The sequence below is a fragment of the Oncorhynchus clarkii genome, unplaced genomic scaffold (genome assembly GCF_045791955.1).
Source record: "Oncorhynchus clarkii lewisi isolate Uvic-CL-2024 unplaced genomic scaffold, UVic_Ocla_1.0 unplaced_contig_483_pilon_pilon, whole genome shotgun sequence".
NCBI lineage: Eukaryota > Metazoa > Chordata > Actinopteri > Salmoniformes > Salmonidae > Oncorhynchus > Oncorhynchus clarkii.
This window is the reverse complement of record NW_027260871.1, coordinates 134,731-157,007: the sequence shown is the minus strand read 5'-3', so window position 1 is coordinate 157,007 and position 22,277 is coordinate 134,731. Positions and strand designations below refer to the sequence as shown.

The window sequence follows — 22,277 nt, the reverse complement described above, 5'->3', positions numbered from 1 at the left end:
GTTCTCTGGGACATTTTTACAACTCATTCAAACTCTAAAATTAAATACATGGGAAAATGTTACCAAACATGATAATAATAGGCCTGCATTACGGTAGACAGCTAATTGTTCAATTACACTTTCCATCCTTACCTTGGAAGGTCACTGGATCTGTGCTGATTGCCTGTGAGTGTGACAATGCTAGCTAGCCAATGGGAGCCTAGTAGAACGCCCCTCTGAATAATGGGGTGTGGTTTTGGCTTAACTGCGTTGGGGAAAAGTAAGAAGAGTCCTTGACAGAAACCAAAACAACAGGATGTACAAAGAGGCGTTTCCTTTTTTCACAAATGTGTTGCTGACACAGTCACGTAGCTACTTCCTGTTGTCTCAGTAACAGCATGGCAGAGATGAAACCACAACTCTGAGAAAAACTAACCTTACTAATAACTTCACCAGAAGGGTAAGAAACTTACTTCAGTAAACATTTCAGTTTAATAATATGTTCAGATGATATGATAAAAGAGGAAGTCAAAGGCACTCAATGATTAAATCACCAGATGAATAGGAGGCCTATAGGGGACAAGGAGGGAAAAGTAGTGAATAAGAGAGGAATATGGAGACCTATAGGGGACAAGGATGATTAAAAGAGAAGAAGAGATGAATATGGAGGCCTATAGGGGACAAAGAGGATAAAAAGAGAAGAAGAGAGGAATATGGAGACCTATAGGGGACAAGGAGGATAAAAAGAGAAGAAGAGAGGAATATGGAGACCTATAGGGGACAAGGAGGATAAAGTAGAGAAGAAGAGAGGAATATGGAGACCTATAGGGGACAAGGAGGATAAAAAGAGAAGAAGAGAGGAATATGGATGAGTGAGAAAGGAGGTAAAAGAGGAGAGAAAGAAGAGGTGTAATTTAAAATTCATCCCATTCACTAACCCCCAAACCGTTTATTATTTCCTTATTCATAGCCATTTTTGGCAGAATATCTTGCTTTGTCCTTCTTCAAGTGTGTTGCATTGTTATTATTAACACATAAAATAGAAAAATATATATATATTTTAAACACAGATCTGTGCTCTTTTGCACCACAAAAATGGTGCCCATAGTCACTTTCTGTTTCTGCAGCAGTAAAATCAAAAGTCAAAGTCATGTCATTGCATGAAGTCACTTCACAGCAACATTGTAAACGTTATGAACAGTTTTGCACCTGGAAAATGTCACCCGTAATTGCTAGGATTCAGTCTTTGGTAGTACTGGGTGAAGAGTTACATTTATCTGTCAGGAGCCATTGGGAAGTCCCTCCCCTCTGACCTTCTCCTCCAATGGGTTTTGAGAAGGAGACGAGGAGAGGACACAAGGGAATAACCAATTGAAATTCTCCCATGTAGTCAGGTTGTGTCACTGGACACAAAGTCGGATATGGAGGGAGATCACCCTCCAGTGGTAGAATGACTGTTGCTCACCTCTCCAGACAGTATCCTCCAATCAGATGTGTGGTGATATGTTTGTGATTGGGTAGTGGGATTCCGGGACAGTATATCTGTCGTAGTGCGTCTGTGAGTGTGCTTCTGTCATCTGACCTGTAGAGGGCGCTCTATCTCTGATTTCATTATGAACAGGTGTGAAAGTAGATGGAATTTCTTCCCTGTACAGGACTTTCTGTATTACTTGGTTGGTTTAATTCCAGTTCAACAAACTTTAATAATGTTCTGCCTTAACTGTCAACTACTGTACGTTACTGTACATATGCAATCACCATATCACATATCACAATAAAAAGTAATAGGACAAACATTAACTAAATCATTTGGTAAAAATTCTAAGCATTTGCAATCACCATATCAACAACGTGTAATGCTAATAGGAAAGGAAAACACTTATGATAGTTTATTCTCCATCTGTGGTAGAGGGTGATGGCACTTAACTGTCCACTACTGTACGTTACTGTACACATGTACCACAGGTGTCAATAAAAGGCGGGGCCGGCGTTCTGGGCTTGCCTTAGGGGGTCTGGGCCGCCCTACCGTACCTCCTTGCCTTAGGGGGTCTGGGCCGCCCTACCGTACCTCCTTGCCTTAGGGGGTCTGGGCCGCCCTACCGTACCTCCTTGCCTTAGGGGGTCTGGGCCGCCCTACCGTACCTCCTTGCCTTAGGGGGTCTGGGCCGCCCTACCGTACCTCCTTGCCTTAGGGGGTCTGGGCCGCCCTACCGTACCTCCTTGCCTTAGGGGGTCTGGGCCGCCCTACCGTACCTCCTTGCCTTAGGGGGTCTGGGCCGCCCTACCGTACCTCCTTGCCTTAGGGGGTCTGGGCCGCCCTGCCGTACCTCTTTGCCTTAGGGGGTCTGGGCCGCCCTACCGTACCTCCTTGCCTTAGGGGGTCTGGGCCGCCCTGCCGTACCTCCTTGCCTTAGGGGGTCTGGGCCGCCCTACCGTACCTCCTTGCCTTAGGGGGTCTGGGCCGCCCTACTGTACCTCCTTGCCTTAGGGGGTCTGGGTCGCCCTACCGTACCTCCTTGCCTTAGGGGGTCTGGGCCGCCCTACCGTACCTCCTTGCCTTAGGGGGTCTGGGCCGCCCTACCGTACCTCCTTGCCTTAGGGGGTCTGGGCCGCCCTACCGTACCTCCTTGCCTTAGGGGGTCTGGGCCGCCCTACCGTACCTCCTTGCCTTAGGGGGTCTGGGCCGCCCTACCGTACCTCCTTGCCTTAGGGGGTCTGGGCCGCCCTACCGTACCTCCTTGCCTTAGGGGGTCTGGGCCGCCCTACCGTACCTCCTTGCCTTAGGGGGTCTGGGCCGCCCTACCGTACCTCCTTGCCTTAGGGGGTCTGGGCCGCCCTACCGTACCTCCTTGCCTTAGGGGGTCTGGGCCGCCCTACCGTACCTCCTTGCCTTAGGGGGTCTGGGCCGCCCTACCGTACCTCCTTGCCTTAGGGGGTCTGGGCCGCCCTGCCGTACCTCCTTGCCTTAGGGGGTCTGGGCCGCCCTACCGTACCTCCTTGCCTTAGGGGGTCTGGGCCGCCCTGCCGTACCTCCTTGCCTTAGGGGGTCTGGGCCGCCCTACCGTACCTCCTTGCCTTAGGGGGTCTGGGCCGCCCTGCCGTACCTCTTTGCCTTAGGGGGTCTGGGCCGCCCTACCGTACCTCCTTGCCTTAGGGGGTCTGGGCCGCCCTACCGTACCTCCTTGCCTTAGGGGGTCTGGGTCGCCCTACCGTACCTCCTTGCCTTAGGGGGTCTGGGCCGCCCTACCGTACCTCCTTGCCTTAGGGGGTCTGGGCCGCCCTACCGTACCTCCTTGCCTTAGGGGGTCTGGGACGCCCTACCGTACCTCCTTGCCTTAGGGGGTCTGGGCCGCCCTACCGTACCTCCTTGCCTTAGGGGGTCTGGGCCGCCCTACCGTACCTCCTTGCCTTAGGGGGTCTGGGCCGCCCTACCGTACCTCCTTGCCTTAGGGGGTCTGGGCCGCCCTACCGTACCTCCTTGCCTTAGGGGGTCTGGGCCGCCCTACCGTACCTCCTTGCCTTAGGGGGTCTGGGCCGCCCTACCGTACCTCCTTGCCTTAGGGGGTCTGGGCCGCCCTACCGTACCTCCTTGCCTTAGGGGGTCTGGGCCGCCCTACCGTACCTCCTTGCCTTAGGGGGTCTGGGCCGCCCTACCGTACCTCCTTGCCTTAGGGGGTCTGGGCCGCCCTACCGTACCTCCTTGCCTTAGGGGGCCTGGGTCGCCCTACCGTACCTCCTTGCCTTAGGGGGTCTGGGCCGCCCTACCGTACCTCCTTGCCTTAGGGGGTCTGGGCCGCCCTACCGTACCTCCTTGCCTTAGGGGGTCTGGGCCGCCCTACCGTACCTCCTTGCCTTAGGGGGTCTGGGCCGCCCTACCGTACCTCCTTGCCTTAGGGGGTCTGGGCCGCCCTACCGTACCTCCTTGCCTTAGGGGGTCTGGGCCGCCCTACCGTACCTCCTTGCCTTAGGGGGTCTGGGCCGCCCTACCGTACCTCCTTGCCTTAGGGGGTCTGGGCCGCCCTACCGTACCTCCTTGCCTTAGGGGGTCTGGGCCGCCCTACCGTACCTCCTTGCCTTAGGGGGTCTGGGCCGCCCTACCGCACCTCCTTGCCTTAGGGGGTCTGGGTCGCCCTACCGTACCTCCTTGCCTTAGGGGGTCTGGGCCGCCCTACCGTACCTCCTTGCCTTAGGGGGTCTGGGTCGCCCTACCGTACCTCCTTGCCTTAGGGGGTCTGGGCCGCCCTGCCGTACCTCCTTGCCTTAGGGGGTCTGGGCCGCCCTGCCGTACCTCCTTGCCTTAGGGGGTCTGGGCCGCCCTGCCGTACCTCCTTGCCTTAGGGGGTCTGGGCCGCCCTACCGTACCTCCTTGCCTTAGGGGGTCTGGGCCGCCCTACCGTACCTCCTTGCCTTAGGGGGTCTGGGCCGCCCTACCGTACCTCCTTGCCTTAGGGGGTCTGGGCCGCCCTACCGTACCTCCTTGCCTTAGGGGGTCTGGGCCGCCCTACCGTACCTCCTTGCCTTAGGGGGTCTGGGCCGCCCTACCGTACCTCCTTGCCTTAGGGGGTCTGGGCCGCCCTACCGTACCTCCTTGCCTTAGGGGGCCTGGGCCGCCCTACCGTACCTCCTTGCCTTAGGGGGTCTGGGCCGCCCTACCGTACCTCCTTGCCTTAGGGGGTCTGGGCCGCCCTACCGTACCTCCTTGCCTGTCCAAAATGTAACATTTATTTGACCAAGACGCGCACCAACAGAAAATCTATCTTAGATAAAGCGTCCAAGCGAGCGAAACAACGCTCCTCTGTCACAGAATGTGTAGACCATCTATCTGAAAAGACCTACTCTTTTTGTCCAGACAGCATCAGATACATAGGCTACACATACTGTAGTAAGACAGAGAGATAGTTTTGGCCACTGTTCAGGTGCTGCATTTTTTGGGGGGGGACCAGTGGCGGCCCACCCATTAGGGCGCCCCGCTTGTGATTGGTCAATAAAAAAAGCACAAAGTAAATGTACCGTTCTAGTTCTCAAATGTGCATTCAGTCAGAACTTCTCCCTCCCAATGACTCTCTCCTGCCAGACGGCTGACTCCCACACATCAGACTACATCTGCTCTAATAGGTACAGACGGCTGACTACCACACATCAGACTACATCTGCTCTAATAGGTACAGACGGCTGACTTCCACACATCAGACTACATCTGCTCTATTAGGTACAGACGGCTGACTTCCACACATCAGACTACATCTGCTCTATTAGATACAGACATCCTGACTTCCACATCAGACTACATCTGCTCTATTAGGTACAGACGGCTGACTACCACACATCAGACTACATCTGCTCTAATAGATACAGACGTCCTGACTTCCACATCAGACTACATCTGCTCTAATAGATACAGACGTCCTGACTTCCACATCAGACTACATCTGCTCTATTAGATACAGACGTCCTGACTTCCACATCAGACTACATCTGCTCTAATAGATACAGACGTCCTGACTTCCACATCAGACTACATCTGCTCTATTAGATACAGACGTCCTGACTTCCACATCAGACTACATCTGCTCTATTAGATACAGACGTCCTGACTTCCACATCAGACTACATCTGCTCTAATAGGTACAGACGTCCTGACTTCCACACATCAGACTACATCTGCTCTAATAGGTACAGACGGCTGACTTCCACATCAGACTACATCTGCTCTAATAGGTACAGACGTCCTGACTTCCACATCAGACTACATCTGTTCTATTAGATACAGACGTCCTGACTTCCACATCAGACTACATCTGCTCTAATAGGTACAGACGTCCTGACTTCCACACATCAGACTACATCTGCTCTATTAGATACAGACGGCTGACTTCCACACATCAGACTACATCTGCTCTAATAGATACAGACGGCTGACTTCCACACCTCAGACTACATCTGCTCTAATAGGTACAGACGTCCTGACTTCCACATCAGACTACATCTGCTCTAATAGGTACAGACGTCCTGACTTCCACACATCAGACTACATCTGCTCTAATAGGTACAGACGGCTGACTTCCACATCAGACTACATCTGCTCTAATAGATACAGACGGCTGACTTCCACACCTCAGACTACATCTGCTCTATTAGATACAGATGGCGCTAAAGCGAAAAGATAATTGTAATTATCTTATCAGTGGTCTCATGGGGACATCCCTATGCGGTTTGCTTTCTGTCCTGCAGCTGTGTCTGATGTGTCTGAGTGGTATAATTCCTCATGAAATGCAATACTTGTTGTACAGACGTGGAAAATACTTGTTGTACAACAGATGTTGTATGTATGGGGCACAAAGGAAGGGATAGTCATTCAAAAGTCACGTCAATCCCAATTATTTCAAACAGACTGAATCCATGTAACTTATTATGTAATTTGCCAAATTTGACTTCTGAACTAATTTGGGGTGAATTACTATATTTTAGTTAAAAAAATGCATAGAATTTTTGTTTCACTCTGACATTATGGAGTATTCTGTGTAGATCAATGTCTTTTTAGCGCAACAAAATGCAACTAAATGTGGAAGGGTCTATATACTTTCTAGAGGCACTCTATCTTCTCTAAGAAACTGCCATTTAAAAAAAAAACTTGCCGTCATATTTCTGTCATGCTAATTTGTAGACAACTCCACCCACCCACCCCCCTCCCTGTGCCCAGGGTATTCAGCCAATCAGTAGCCATCACCGTTTCTGGACCAACATGAGAAGGTAATGTACTAAATCTGAGACATTGCAGCTAAACCATATAAATACACCTCCTATTTCTGCACACACATAGATGTGTTATGGACCTAATCATAGAATTACAGAATCCCCATTACATTAAAAGGATCTCTGTGGGTCTAATAGTAAATATTTGTCATTTCACTTTTTTTTTAAATGCATTAGCTTTTAAATGTAGCTTAATTAAACACAACCCGACATTGTTTTCATCTGATTACTTCAAAAGGCTCCTCCTCAACACACGTTCGTAATAATTCCAGTTTCCAAAATGTGCACTGTGCCGTTTGATGAATAGAAAGAGACATCCTGTTACAAAACACCAGAAGGTGTAGCAACAAACAGCGATGATCAAGCAATAGGCTTGTAGCCTGTATTGATGATGATCAAATAGGCTTGTAGCCTGTATTGATGATGATCAAATAGGCTTGTAGCCTGTATTGATGATGATCAAATAGGCTTGTAGCCTGTATTGAAGATGATCAGATAGGCTTGTAGCCTGTATTGATGATGATCAAATAGGCTTGTAGCCTGTATTGATGATGATCAAATAGGCTTGTAGCCTGTATTGATGATGATCAGATAGGCTTGTAGCCTGTATTGATGATGATCAAATAGGCTTGTAGCCTGTATTGATGATGATCAAATAGGCTTGTAGCCTGTATTGATGATGATCAAATAGGCTTGTAGCCTGTATTGATGATGATCAGATAGGCTTGTAGCCTGTATTGATGATGATCAAATAGGCTTGTAGCCTGTATTGATGATGATCAAATAGGCTTGTAGCCTGTATTGATGCATCCGTTGCTGCCATTGAGTTTCTCGGTCTCTACAATGCATTTCTGCCTTGGCAAAATTGCAGCATTCTCATCCAACCACAATGCATTTTGGAGTAAATTCTACCCGTTTTCAAGTCCATTAGCTGAAACTGGAGCAGCAGCACGACCACGTGGACTGGGGACAGCAAGGAGTCATCACCTAGCCACAGAAACCCATACAGCCATTTTCCAAACAAGGAGAGGTGTCACAAAAATCAGAAATAGCATTCAAATTAATCACTTACCTTTGATGATCTTCTTCTGGAGGCACTCCCAGGTCTCTATGTTAAACAATAAATGTTTGCTTTGTTCGATAATGTCCCTCTTTATAACCAAAAACAACCTTTTTGTTTGCGCGTTTTGTCCAGTAATCCGAATGCAGAAGGCAGGTGCACTTTTTTTTAAGTACAATAAAATGTAGTATAAACACTCCGATTGTTTTTGTCATAAATAATCAATAATATTTCAACCGGACAAAAGCTTTGTCAATAGGAGGTACAGTAAAGAGAGTCGAAAACAGCAGGTCCAGGACAAGGTAGCACGTCCAGTGAACAGGTCAGGGTTCCATAGCCGCATGCAGAACAGTTGAAACTGGAGCAGCAGCATGACCACGTGGACTGGGGACAGCAAGGAGTTATTAAGGTCAGGTAGTCCTGAGGCATGGTCCTAGGGCTCAGGTCCTCCTGGAGGGGAGGGAGAGGGAGAGAGAAAGAATTAGAGGGAGCATACTTAAATTCACACAAGACACAGGATAAGACAGGAGAAACACTCCAGATATAACAGACTGACCCTAGCACCCCGACACATAAACTACTTCAGCATAAATACTGGAGGCTGAGACAGGAGGGGTCGGGAGACACTGACGATACCCCCGGACAGGGCCAACCAGGCAGGATATAACCCCACCCACTTTGCGTATGCACAGCCCCCACACCACTAGAGGGATATCTTCAAACCACCAACTTACTACCCTGAGACAAAGCTTAGTATAGCCCACAAAGATGTCCCCCACGGCACAAACCTGAGGGGGGCGCCAACCCGGACAAGAAGATCATGTCAGTGACTCAACCCACTCAAATGACGCACCCCTCCAAGGGACAGCATGAAAGAGCACCAGTAAGCCAGTGACTCAGCCCCCGTAACAGGGTTAGAGGCAGAGAATCACAGTAGAGAGAGACAGAGACAGCAAGGGCGGTTCGTCGCTCCAGTGCCTTTCCGTTCACCTTCACACTCCTGGGCCAGACTACATTCAATCATAGGTCCTTCTGAAGAGATGAGTCTTCAGTAAAGACTTGAAGGTCGAGGCCGAATCTGCGTCTCTCACATGGGTAGGCAGAGCATTCCATAAAAATGCAGCTCCATTGGAGAAAGCCCTGCCTCCAGCTGTTTGCTTAGAAATTCTAGGGACAGTAAGGAGGCCTGTGTCATGTGACCGTAGCGTACGTGTAGGTACCATTGCATACGGCTTCACTACAGTACAAATGTATTCCGTACAATATGTTATTATTCCCCAATGCCCATATTATGATATCTTGCTTGTTGTAAACTTATAAACTTGTAGACAAATACATAAAAAAGAGACAAATAATAAAACACATTAAGTTATAAAACAGTTCTCGACAATAGAGAGCGAGGGAGAGAAGAAAAGAGAAAAGAGAGAAAGAGAGAGTGAGAGAATAGAGTGAGATCAGGTGTGTGTATGTATAAGTCTGAATGTGTAAGAGAGCATGTAATTGAGTATGTGTGTGTTCATATCCACTTCATAGTGTTCAGATATTTTCACAGTTCCCATACTTTCTTTTTTTCGTGACCTGAAGTCCCTATAGAATACAGTACAGCCATGGTGTAATGGAGCTGTCTCGGAATAGCTGTCCATCTATAAAGAGTTTGTCCACAGTGAGAAAGCCACGCTTACCCTTCTCCCTTTGTTGCCATTGTAGCGGATACAGTCGCTTACGATGTTCATTTATCTACCTTGGAAATTGGTCATTGAGACCGAATTTGGTCTCTTTAAGCTCCCTTCCCCCGCTGATCGCACCATCTGGATTATTGGATGCGTCCAATTAGACTTTCATGCTACAAGTAGCGACTCCATCACCCTGTTTTCCCTGAGTAGACCATCCTTGTTGGAATCGTGGATTTTTACCTTGGCTGTGAGTGCCTTGTTTTCTCCTTGGAGCGTGAGAATTTCACTCTGGCTAAACTCCCCCCTCAGCCCTGCTACCTTCTCACACAACTTTTCCAGTGTTTCATGGATTCTAGCCAGAGCACTAGCCTCTACTAGCATCTACTTCAAAGGTAAGTAAGTCGTCCGTGTCTGTAGATGAATCTGTTTTTATTTTTTTCAGATTAAAGTTCTTTAGTACGGTAGTCGGATCTTTCCATGATGGGGTATGTTGTTCCTCCATAGCGTAAAGCTGTCTCGTCGATTTCCCTCAGGATCTCCTTAGTATCCAGGTTGGCTCTTTACTGCAATCATTTGTTTAACGAAAAGATAACAATGAGTCTTTCCCACGACAACGAACGGTGTCTGTAGTACAGCCAGCTAGCACTCGCTGAATCCATTGCTTTTAGGTTAGCTTTGCGACAGTATCAAAAATACATTTTGGATTGTTCTTATTCTCTTCAATTAAGTTGGAAAAATAGGATGATCGAGCAGCAGTAAGAGCTCTTCGATATTGCACGGTACTGTCTTTCTAAGCTAGTCAGAAGACTTCCTGTTTGGTTGAGCGCCATTTCCGTTCCAATATTCTGGAAGCTTCAGGGCTCAGGTATTTTCTGTATACCAGAGAGCTAGTTTCTTATGACAAATGTTTTTTTGTTTTTAGGGGTGTGACTGCATCTAGGGTATTACACAAGGTTAAATGTAGTTCCTCAGATAGGTGGTTAACCGATTTTTGTACTCTGATGTCCTTGGGTAGGTGGAGGGAGTCTGGAAGGGCATCTAGGAATCTTTGTGTTGTCTGAGAATGTATAGCACAACTTTTAATGATCCTTGGTTGGAGTCTAAACAGATTATTTGTTGCAAATGTAATAAACTGGTGGTCCGATAGTCTAGGATTATGAGGAAAAACATTAAGATCCACAATATTTATTCCACGGGACAAAACTAGGTCCAGAGTATGACTGTGTCAGTGAGTAGGTCCGGAGATATGTTGGACAAAACCCACTGAGTCGATGATGGCTCCGAAAGACTTTTGGTGTGGGTATGTGGAATTTTCTATGTGAATATTAAAGTCACCAAAAATGTGAATATTATCTGCCAGGACTACAAGGTCTGATAGGAATCCAGGGAACTCAGTGAGGAACACGGTATACGGCCCAGGAGGCCTGTAAACAGTAGCTATAAAAAGTGATTGAGTAGGCTGCATAGATTTCATGACTAGAAGCTCAAAAGATGAAAACGCAGTAATTTGTTTTTGTAAATTGAAATTTGCTATCGTAAATGTTAGCGACACCTCTGCCTTTGCGGGATGCGCGGGGATATGGTCACTAGTGTAACCAAGAGGAGAGGCCTCATTTAACACAGTAAATTCATCAGGCTTAAGCCATGTTTCAGTCAGGCCAATCAAGATTATGATCAGTGATTAGTTCATTGACTATAACTGCCTTGGAAGTGAGGGATCTAATATTAAGTAGCCCTATTTTGAGATGTGAGATATCACAATCTCTTTCAATAATGACAGGAATGGAGGAGGTCTTTATTCTAGTGAGATTGCTAAGGCGAATACTGCCATGTTTAGTTTTGCCCAACCTAGGTCGAGGCACAGACACGGTCTCAATGGGGATAGCTGAGCTGACTACATTGACTGTGCTAGTGGCGTACTCCACTAAGCTGGCAAGCTTGCTAACAGCCTGCTGCCTGGCCTGCACCCTATCTTATTGTGGAGTTAGAGCCCTGTCTATGTTCGTAGATAAGATGAGACCAGCCCTCCAGCTAGGATGGAGTCTGTCACTCCTCAGCAGGCCAGGCTTGGTCCTGTTTGTGAGTGAGTCCCAGAAAGAGGGACAATTATCTACAAATTCTATCTTTTGGGAGGTGCAGAAAACAGTTTTCAACCAGCGATTGAGTTGTGAGACTCTGCTGTAAAGCTCATCACTCCCCCTAACTGGGAGGGGACCATAGACAATTATTCGATGCGACACCTCTTTCTAGCTGATTTACACGCTGAAGCTATGTTGTACTTGGTGCCGTCTGACTGTTTCATCCTAACATCGTTGGTGCCGACGTGGATAACAATATCTCTATACTCTCTACACTCGCCAGTTTTAGCTTTAGCCAGCACCATCTTCAGATTAGCCTTAACGTCGGTAGCCCTGCCCCCTGGTAAACAGTGTATGATCGCTGGATGATTCGTTTTAAGTCTAATACCGCTGGTAATGGAGTCGCCAGTGACTAGGGTTTTCAATTTGTCAGAGGTAAGGGTGGGAGGCTTCGGCGGCTCAGATACAGTAACGGATGGAGGAGAGACCAGAGAAGGCTCAGCCCTCTGACTCCGACTCGTTGCTTAATGGGGAGAACCAGTTGAAAGTTTCTGTCGGCTGAATGAGCGACACCGGTTGAGCGTTCCTACAGCATTTCCTTCCAGATGCCGTGAGAAAATTGTCCAGCTGCGGGGATCGTGCGAGGGGGTTTATACTACTATCTGTACTTACTGGTGGCACAGACGCTGTTTCATCCTTTCCTATTCTTAAACTGCCTAACAATGGCGTCTGAAGCTGGCCTTGCAGCACGGCTATCCTCACCATAAGACAATCGTTCTACTGTATATAATGAGTACAGCAACTGCAATTAGAAGGCATAATGTTAATGCTACTACTTAGTTTCGGCTGTTGGAGGTCCTGTAGAACCATGTCCAGATAAAGTGTCCGGGGAGAAAAAGTTGAGGGGAAGAAAAAAAAGGATATCAAAAACGATTTTAAAAAATAAAAAGGAAAAACTGCAAAGTTGGCAGGTAGTAAAGTAACGTTAGCAACAAACCGCAAGCAGCACGTAAACAAGTCCACAAGTTGTGACCGGAAATGACAACACAAGTTCTTCAAGTGTGATGCATTGTTTTGGACACATAGGGCGCCATTTTGTGAAAGCGAATCTGGGAGTTTTCTATATGAAAATGGCGCCCATAGTCACTTCCTGTTTCTGTGACAGTAAGAAGGAAAGTCGAAGTCATGACATTGCATTACCAGTCTCTTCACAGCAACAAGTTTATTTGGGGATTTTCATTTCCTGTCAATGCTAAACTCATAAATACAAGTCAAATGACACGTTTGTATCCTTCATGAATTGTATTTTGCTATTGTAAAAACATCTGCAATTGTATTTAGTCGTTTTTCTACATATTATATAATACAAATCAATATACTGGGATGTATTTTCTGTGTTCACTCACAGATCTCATAGAGACAAAGAGATGGGGAGCAACTGCTCCAAAAGGAGGAGAGAAGAGGGAGACACTGAAGGAAGGCGAGAAGAGGGAGACACTGAAGGAAGGAGAGAAGAGGGAGACACTGAAGGGAGGCGAGAGGAGGGGGACACTGAAGGAAGGCGAGAGGAAGGGGACACTGAAGGAAGGCGAGAGGAAGGGGACACTGAAGGGAGGCGAGAGGAGGGGGACACTGAAGGGAGGCGAGAAGAGGGGGACACTGAAGGAAGGCGAGAGGAGGGGGACACTGAAGGGAAGCGAGAGGAGGGGGACACTGAAGGGAGGCGAGAGGAGGGAGACACTGAAGGAAGGAGAGAAGAGGGGGACACTGAAGGAAGGCGAGAGGAGGGGGACACTGACGGGAGGCGAGAAGAGGGGGACAGTAAATGGAGGACAGAAGAGGAGGACAGTAAAGGGAGGAGAGAAGAGGGAGACACTGAAGGGAGGAGAGAAGAGGAGGACACTGAAGGGAGGAGAGAAGACCGTGACAATGTCAACAGTGAAGCAACGTCCTTTGACCAAATGTGAGACAGAGTTTCCTGAAATGCTTCAAGTTAGTGTGGTCTCCATGTTGTAGTACCATGTTGATGACACAGGGGGGGCTGTTATCAGTGCAAAGGGAGGTCTCCATGTTGTAGTACCAGATTGAGGCCAAAGGGGGTGCTGTTACCGGTGCTCAGATACTATACATGTAATATGTATCCATGTTTGTTATTCTTCCAGACCCCCCCACTCTCTTGATTCGCTTGAGACAGAGAAGAGACGTGAAGAAAGAGGTAAGTAAAACTGTTAATCTTGAGGTGAAAAACCAGAAGTGGTCTCCTTATGTAGTAATGTATCTGAGGTGAAACACCAGAAATGGTCTCATTATGAAGTAATGTATCTGAGGTGAAACACCAGAAATGGTCTCCTTGTGAAGTAATGTATCTGAGGTGAAACACCAGAAATGGTCTCCTTGTGAAGTAATGTATCTGAGGTGAAACACCAGAAATGGTCTCCTTGTGAAGTAATGTATCTGAGGTGAAACACCAGAAATGGTCTCCTTGTGAAGTAATGTATCTGAGGTGAAACACCAGAAATGGTCTCATTATGAAGTAATGTATCTGAGGTGAAACACCAGAAATGGTCTCATTATGAAGTAATGTATCTGAGGTGAAACACCAGAAATGGTCTCCTTGTGCAGTAATGTATCTGAGGTGAAACACCAGAAATGGTCTCCTTGTGAAGTAATGTATCTGAGGTGGAACACCAGAAATGGTCTCCTTGTGAAGTAATGTATCTGAGGTGAAACACCAGAAATGGTCTCCTTGTGAAGTAATGTATCTGAGGTGGAACACCAGAAATGGTCTCCTTGTGAAGTAATGTATCTGAGGTGGAACACCAGAAATGGTCTCCTTGTGAAGTAATGTATCTGAGGTGAAACACCAGAAATGGTCTCCTTATGTAGTAATGTATCTGAGGTGAAACACCAGAAATGGTCTCCTTGTGAAGTAATGTATCTGAGGTGAAACACCAGAAATGGTCTCCTTGTGTAGTAATGTATCTGAGGTGAAACACCAGAAATGGTCTCCTTGTGAAGTAATGTATCTGAGGTGAAACACCAGAAAGGGTCTCCTTGTGTAGTAATGTATCTGAGGTGAAACACCAGAAATGGTCTCCTTGTGTAGTAATGTATCTGAGGTGAAACACTAGAAATGGTCTCCTTGTGAAGTAATGTATCTGAGGTGAAACACCAGAAATGGTCTCCTTGTGAAGTAATGTATCTGAGGTGGAACACCAGAAATGGTCTCCTTATGTAGTAATGTATCTGAAGTGGAACACCAGAAATGGTCTCCTTATGTAGTAATGTATCTGAGGTGGAACACCAGAAATGGTCTCCTTGTGTAGTAATGTATCTGAGGTGGAACACCAGAAATGGTCTCCTTGTGAAGTAATGTATCTGAGGTGAAACACCAGAAATGGTCTCCTTGTGTAGTGATGTATCTGAGGTGAAACACCAGAAATGGTCTCCTTGTGTAGTAATGTATCTGAGGTGAAACACCAGAAATGGACTCCTTGTGAAGTAATGTATCTGAGGTGAAACACCAGAAAGGGTCTCCTTGTGTAGTAATGGTTATTTTAATGAATATAGCATTGTCCTTCTACTATTTCTATATATTCTATTTTAAATGAGTCTCGTATGTAAAATAAATACTGTACAGTTACCTATATATTTATCATGTTTTGATGTGTTTCTGACCTGGATTTGTTTGTAACACATGCATGTTTTTGTACGGTGTGTGTGTGTGTGTGTGTGTGTGCATAACATACCTGTCCTTCTCTACTCCAGATGCTACATTTGTGGATGATAACAGGGCGGTCCTCATTCAGAGGGTTACCACGGTGATACCCATAGCAGATAAACTTCTCCAGTGGCACATGATCCACTTTGAGGCGTACCTTAAGATCCTTGCTGCCCGGACCAGACCAGATCAGATGAGGGAGCTGTACAACGTCTTAAACACAGAAAAAGTCAAATCAGCCTTCTATAGGCTCCTTCAGAAGCAAGAGCCTTATTTGGTCCAGGTGCCAGGTAGGTTGGTTGTCTCTCTCTCTCTCTCTAACTCTCTCTCTCTCATCAGTGTCCTCTAAACCACATATGATACCACTGACTGAAGTCTGTTGGAATTACAGTAGAATATATTCTTCTTTCCTTCCAGGTGGGCCTGTCTGTATGGAGGTGGATTGCTATGGACAGACTGAGAGCATTGGGCAGAGCAGCGGTATGTCTGATAAGGCTAACCTCACACACTGTATACTGTACACACACACACACACACACACACACACACAAACTTTAAAGTTGTATTAGTCGTATGTAAAGGATACACATGGTATACGACAACAATAAGAAATAAGAAAAGATAACAACATAAAGTGAACGGCTCAGTGGAATAGAACTAAGCAACAAGGCCCGAGGGGGTGTGGTATATCTAAGCAACAAGGCCCGAGGGGGTGTGGTATATCTAAGCAACAAGGCCCGAGGGGGTGTGGTATATCTAAGCAACAAGGCCCGAGGGGGTGTGGTATATCTAAGCAACAAGGCCCGAGGGGGTGTGGTATATCTAAGCAACAAGGCCCGAGGGGGTGTGGTATATCTAAGCAACAAGGCCCGAGGGGGTGTGGTATATCTAAGCAACAAGGCCCGAGGGGGTGTGGTATATGGCCAATATACCGTGTCTAAGGGCTGCTCTTAGGCACAAAGCAACGTGGAATGCCTGGATACAGCCCTTAGCAGTGATATATTGTCCATATACCACAGACCCCCAATGTGCCTTATTGCTATTATAAACTGGTTACCAACATTAATAGAATGTCTGTGGTATATCTAAGCAATAAGGCACGAGGGGGTGTGGTATATGACCAGCCCTTAGCAGTGATATAGTGTCCATATGCCAAAAACCCTGAGGTGCCTTATTGTAAACTGGTTACCAACGTAATTAGAGCAGTAAATATACAATGTTTTCTTATACCAGTGGTATACGGTCTGATGTACCACGGTTGTCATCCAATCAGAATTAAGGGCTCGAACCACCCATTTTATGTCTGATATACCACAGCTTTTAACCAATCAGCATCCAGAACCCAAACCACCCAGTTTATAATAAACATTTAATAACAACGATAATATATAATACATGAAGGCACAATTTATAGTACAATATGTACGTGTGTTTTGTCAATTGTGCACAGTATTTAGCAATAATAATTAACCAGTTGTGATGTGTTTGTAGTGTGATGTGTGAGGTGTGAGGTGTGTGTGTGTGTGTGTGTGTGTGTGTGTGTGTGTGTGTGTGTGTGTGTGTGTGTGTGTGTGTGTGTGTGTGTGTGTGTGTGTGTGTGTGTGTGTGTGTGTGTGTGTGTGTGTGTGTGGATAAGTGTATATCTGTGTGCGTGTGGATGAGTCAGTGCATGTGTGCTGTGGAAAGTCAGTGCAGGTGGTCAGTCCAGTTCAAGTGTTCAGCAGTCTTGCAGATAGAAACTGTTTCTGAGCCTGTTGGTATCAATCTGCATCCTTGGTGACGCTTCTGGACTTTTCTCAGACTCACTTTCTCTTGTAACTTGTTACTTATTGACGTTTTAAAGTGTGTTGTTCTTTCCAGTGGATGACGACACAAAGAGAATTAAGGACGAACTTAAAGACAGTCTGGAGAAGAAGTTTGGATTTGTGTTTGAAGGCACCGCAGTGGAACAAACTCCCCTCAACAGCATCTACACACAGCTCTACATCACACAAGGACAGAGTGAAGGAGTTAATAAAGAACATGAGATCCGGCAGATTGAATATACACGCAGGGCAAAAAAATCTACAGACACTCCAATTAACTGCAATGACATCTTCAAACCCTTATCTGGAGAAGACAGAGAAAAGGAGAGACCCATCAGAACTGTGCTGATGAAGGGCATCGCTGGCATTGGAAAAACAGTCTCTGTGCAGAAGTTCATCCTCGACTGGGCTAAAAGAAAAGCTAATCAGGATGTTGATTTCATCTTTGTGCTTCCACTCCGAGAGCTGAATCTGATTCAAGATGACCAGTACAGTCTTCATGGACTTTTGCGTTACTTCCACCCTGAACTTACAGCGATAGAAGAGGCAAAGATATATGATACCTGCAAAGTCATGTTCATCTTTGATGGTCTGGATGAAAGCAGACTGCCATTAGGTTTTCATCAGAACAAGAAGTTGACTGATCTAACTGAGACATCATCAGTTGACAGGTTGATGACAAACCTCATTGAGGGGAATCTACTCCCTGAAGCTCTCCTCTGGATAACCTCCCGACCAGCAGCAGCCAATCAGGTCCCCTGTAAGTACATTGACAAGGTGACAGAAGTACGAGGGTTCAACGACAAACAGAAAGAAGAATACTTTAAGAAGAATGTTGAGGATGAGAACCGGGCCAGGAGAATCATCTCACACATTAATACATCAAGGAGCCTCCACATCATGTGCCACATACCAGTCTTCTGTTGGATTACTGCCAGGGTTCTTGAGCAAATGTTGAGTGAAGATAAGAGTGGAGAGATCACAACTCTGACTGAGATGTACAATCACTTCCTGCTCATTCAGACAAACCTGAAAAGCAATAAGTATGATGGGGAAAGGGAGACGGATCTGGACATCATCATAGAAAGAAACAAAGAAATAATTCTCAAACTGGCACAACTTGCATTTGAACAGCTGGTGAAGGGCAATCTCATATTCTGTAAGAAAGACCTGGAGGAGTGTGGCATTGATGTCAGTGAAGCCTCAGTGTACTCTGGGTTTTGCACGGAAATCCTGAAAGAAGAGTATGGGCTGTATCGGAAGAAAGTGTACTGCTTTGTCCACCTGAGCTTCCAGGAGTTCCTTGCTGCTCTGTACGTGTTCCACTGCTGTGCGAGCAAGAACATCAAGGCCCTGGAGTCTTTCATTGGGGATGTGTCATCAGAGCTGTCCTTGCATGTGCTGCTGAAGATGATGGTAGATAAAGCCTTGGAGAGTGAGAATGGACACCTGGACCTGTTCCTCCGCTTCCTCGTTGGCATCTCAACAGAATCCAACCAGAGACTGTTACATGACCTACTGCCACAAACAGAGATCAGCTCAGAGACTGTCAAGGAAATGAAGAAATACCTCAGGGAGCCGAACGTAGAGCAAGTCTCGCCTGATAGGTACATCAATCTACTCATCTGCTTGACTGAGATGAAAGATGATTCAGTGCATGAGGACATTGACAGGTTCCTGAAGTCAGGAAATCAAACAGGAAAGGAACTTGCAGGAGCACACTTCTCATCACTGGCCAACGCACTGCTGATGTCAAAGGGTGTGCTGGATGAGATTGACCTGAGGACATACAACTTGTCCCCTGGGTGTACGAGACTGGTCCCAGCTGTAAGGAAATGGAGAAAGGCCATGTAAGTAATATCATAAAGTCAAAATTACCAATATCTATCAATAATTATATCAGACCGATTGCAACCAATGAGGGCCACTAAATTAACGCCAGCTGATGTCTCGTTAAACCATCAACGCGTACTAAAATCAACCACACGCTGATCTCAATTGCCGCCAATTGTTAGTGTAATCTTCCACCTTTACGACTACGACAAAAATAATAATCTTCATGTAAAATATCATCACACGAGAAGTGTTTGAAAAAGTCCAGAGAATGTCGATATACACCTTCCTCGGCGCTCACCAAAAAAAAATGAAAAACCATTGTCCAGCACTGGGCATGAACTCATGACCCTCGGAGTTGTAGCGCGCTGCTTAGGTCACCGTGCTACTGGAGTACACAGCGCTCTAGCAAGCTGTGAGAGTAATTGGCGATACCTCATTGTAATAGTGTTTTTTTATTATGTTGTTTTAAGCCTTCACCAAACCATATCCCTAATCTTGAAGTCCAGGAATGAAAGCCTAAACTTAACCCTTTGAGTTGTTTCTGTTTCAGCCATCTAACCAAGCAGGCTAACCACATATCCCAGAGAAGTTAACTTCACTAGGGTAGGGAGCAGCATTCTGAATTTTGGATGAAATGTGTGCCCAATTTAAACTGCTTGCTACTCAGGCCCAGCAGATAGGATATGCATGTAATTAGTAGATTTGGATAGAAAACACTCTAAAGTTTCCACAACTGTTAAAATAATGTATGTGAGTATAACATAACTGATATGCCAGGCAAAAACCAGAGGAAAATCCAACAAGGAAGTACTGTTATTTTGAAACGCTGTTTTTCCATTGAAAGCCTATACACCATACAAATAATTAGGACCCCGTTCACGAGCTCTATGGCTTCCTCAACATGTGATCAGTCTTTAGCCATTGTTTCAGGCCACTTTCATTCAGTGGTCAGTGGAAATTTCCATTCAGCAGCCATGCGTCTGACCGAGAATGCGCCTTTCTTGTTTCTCCTTTCCTATTGACAAAGCTTTTGTCCAGTTGAAATATTATTGATTATTTATGACAAAAACCATCGGAGTGTTTATACTAAATTTTATTGTACTTTTTAAAACTTTTCGTCTGGAATTCGTGCACACGCCTTCTGCATTCGGATTACTGGACAAAACGCGAAAACAAAAAGGAGGTTTTTGGTCATAAAGAGGGACATTATCGAACAAAACAAACATTTATTGTTTAACATGGAGACCTGGGAGTGCCACCAGAAGAAGATCATCAAAGGTTAGTGACTAATTTAATCACTATTTCTGACTTTTGTGACACCTCTCCTTGGTTGGAAAATGGCTGTATGGTTTTCTGTGGCTAGGCGCTGACCTAACATAATTGCATGGTGTGCTTTCGCTGTAAGGCCTATTTGAAATCGGACACCGTGGCTGGATTAACAAGAAGTGTATCTTTAAAATGTGTATAACACTTGTATGTTTGAGGAATTTTAATTATGAGATTTCTGTTGTTTGAATTTGGCGCCCTGCAATTTCACTGGCTGTTGGCGAGGTGGGACGCTCACATCCCGAACCATCCCAGAGAGGTTCACTTCTTTAGGAACACAGCCCTAATGTTGGTAACTAACATCATTATGTTGTCATTCAGAGTAACATTTAATTATTTTCCATGCTACCACACATACAGCAGGTTTTTAAAGGACCAAAGAGTTTGGTCTCCTTTGTGTTTTAATTTTTGCCATGGAAAAGATATCATGATACTGGTATCATCACAGCCTTAATTAATTATATTTTCTCTGTATCTACAGACTGATTGGCTTTGAACTCTCTATGGAGGACTACGAATCACTGGCCTCCATTCTCCAATCAGCAGACTCACATCTAAGAGAGCTGCACCTGGACGACATCGGGGAGCGTGATCCTGATGGTGACGATGATCCTGATGGTGACGATGAGGCCAGACTGACTGTTCTCGTTGCTGCGCTGACTGTTGTCCTCGCTGCACTGAAACATCCACACTGTAAACTGGAGACACTGAGGTCAGTAGTATTGAGGAGGTCTTCTCACGATGAAAACTATAAAAGATGAATCATTGTTGGTAGGGGTAGAATTATCATTCCTTGAACATGATGTTTTGTCACTCACAGAACTTCCGACACACACGGCAGACTTATCTGAGGAAGATTTTGACCTCACTGTGCTGAATTTGTTATAACGCTGGTATGTGTCCCTGACCTGCATTACATCACACTCTGTCTGAGTGATATTGTCTCTGTTTCTACAGACTGGGTGGCTATAAACTCTCTGAAGAGCACTGTGGATTACTGCCTTCTGCTTTCCAATCAGCGGACTCACATCTGAGAGAACTGGACCTGAGAGACACCAAGCTGTCTGATGGTGGTGGGAGGGAACTCTTTACTTCTCTGAAACATCAGAACTGTCAACTGCACAAACTGCGGTTAGTACTCTGGGAGGGTTGATCACATGACAATAGCCTAAACAGGTAGTCATTGTTGGACAGTTTGTTGGAGTAAAATTATCTGTAATAATTAACTGTGAACAGACATTATTTATTCGTTTAGAATTATTTTAATGACCACAGGCCTACAGACAGACACATACCTACAGACAGACACATACCTACAGATATGACTACATACCTTCAGACATGACTACATACCAGACATGACTACAATACCTACATACATCACCACATACCTACAGACATGACTACATACCTACAGACATGACTACATACCTTCAGAAATGACTACATACCTACAGACATAACTACATACCTACAGAGATGACTACACACCTCCAGACATAACTACATACCTACAGACATAACTACATACCTACAGACATAACTACATACCTACAGACATGACTACATACCTACAGACATGACTACAATACCTACATCACTACATACCACCAGACATGACTACATACCTACAGACATGACTATGACTACATACCTACAGACATGACTACAATACCTACATACATCACTACATACCACCAGACATGACTACATACCTACAGACATGACTACAATACCTACATACATCACTACATACCACCAGACATGACTACATACAGACATGACTACATACCTACAGACATGACTACATACCTACAGACATGACTATATACCTACAGACATGACTACATACCTACAGACATCACTACATACATACAGACATCACTACATACCTACAGACATGACTACTTGCCTACAGACATGACTATATACCTACAGACATCACTACATACCTACAGACATGACTATATACCTACAGACATGACTACATGCCTACAGACATGACTACAATACCTACAGACATGTCTACATACCTACATACATGTC

At 45.8% G+C, this 22,277-nt stretch overlaps 1 protein-coding gene across 4 annotated transcripts in view; it reads left to right on the top strand.

Moving 5' to 3' along the window:
- Positions 1-269: 269 nt before the first annotated feature.
- The window catches only part of LOC139402027 (NACHT, LRR and PYD domains-containing protein 3-like), a 30,957-nt gene continuing 8,949 nt past the window's right edge, over positions 270-22,277 (top strand). The window contains exons 1-9 of one of the 4 annotated variants that reach the window (XM_071146075.1): positions 270-439; positions 6,680-6,729; positions 12,952-13,506; positions 13,706-13,758; positions 15,312-15,554; positions 15,682-15,744; positions 17,125-18,919; positions 20,713-20,943; positions 21,189-21,362. In XM_071146075.1, coding sequence (XP_071002176.1) covers positions 6,722-6,729; positions 12,952-13,506; positions 13,706-13,758; positions 15,312-15,554; positions 15,682-15,744; positions 17,125-18,919; positions 20,713-20,943; positions 21,189-21,362 — 3,122 coding nt within the window. In that variant the 5' untranslated portion in view covers positions 270-439; positions 6,680-6,721. The remainder of the gene's footprint in view (positions 440-6,679; positions 6,730-12,951; positions 13,507-13,705; positions 13,759-15,311; positions 15,555-15,681; positions 15,745-17,124; positions 18,920-20,712; positions 20,944-21,188; positions 21,363-22,277) is intronic. The other 3 variants (XM_071146076.1, XM_071146077.1, XM_071146078.1) reach the window with 3 other exon arrangements.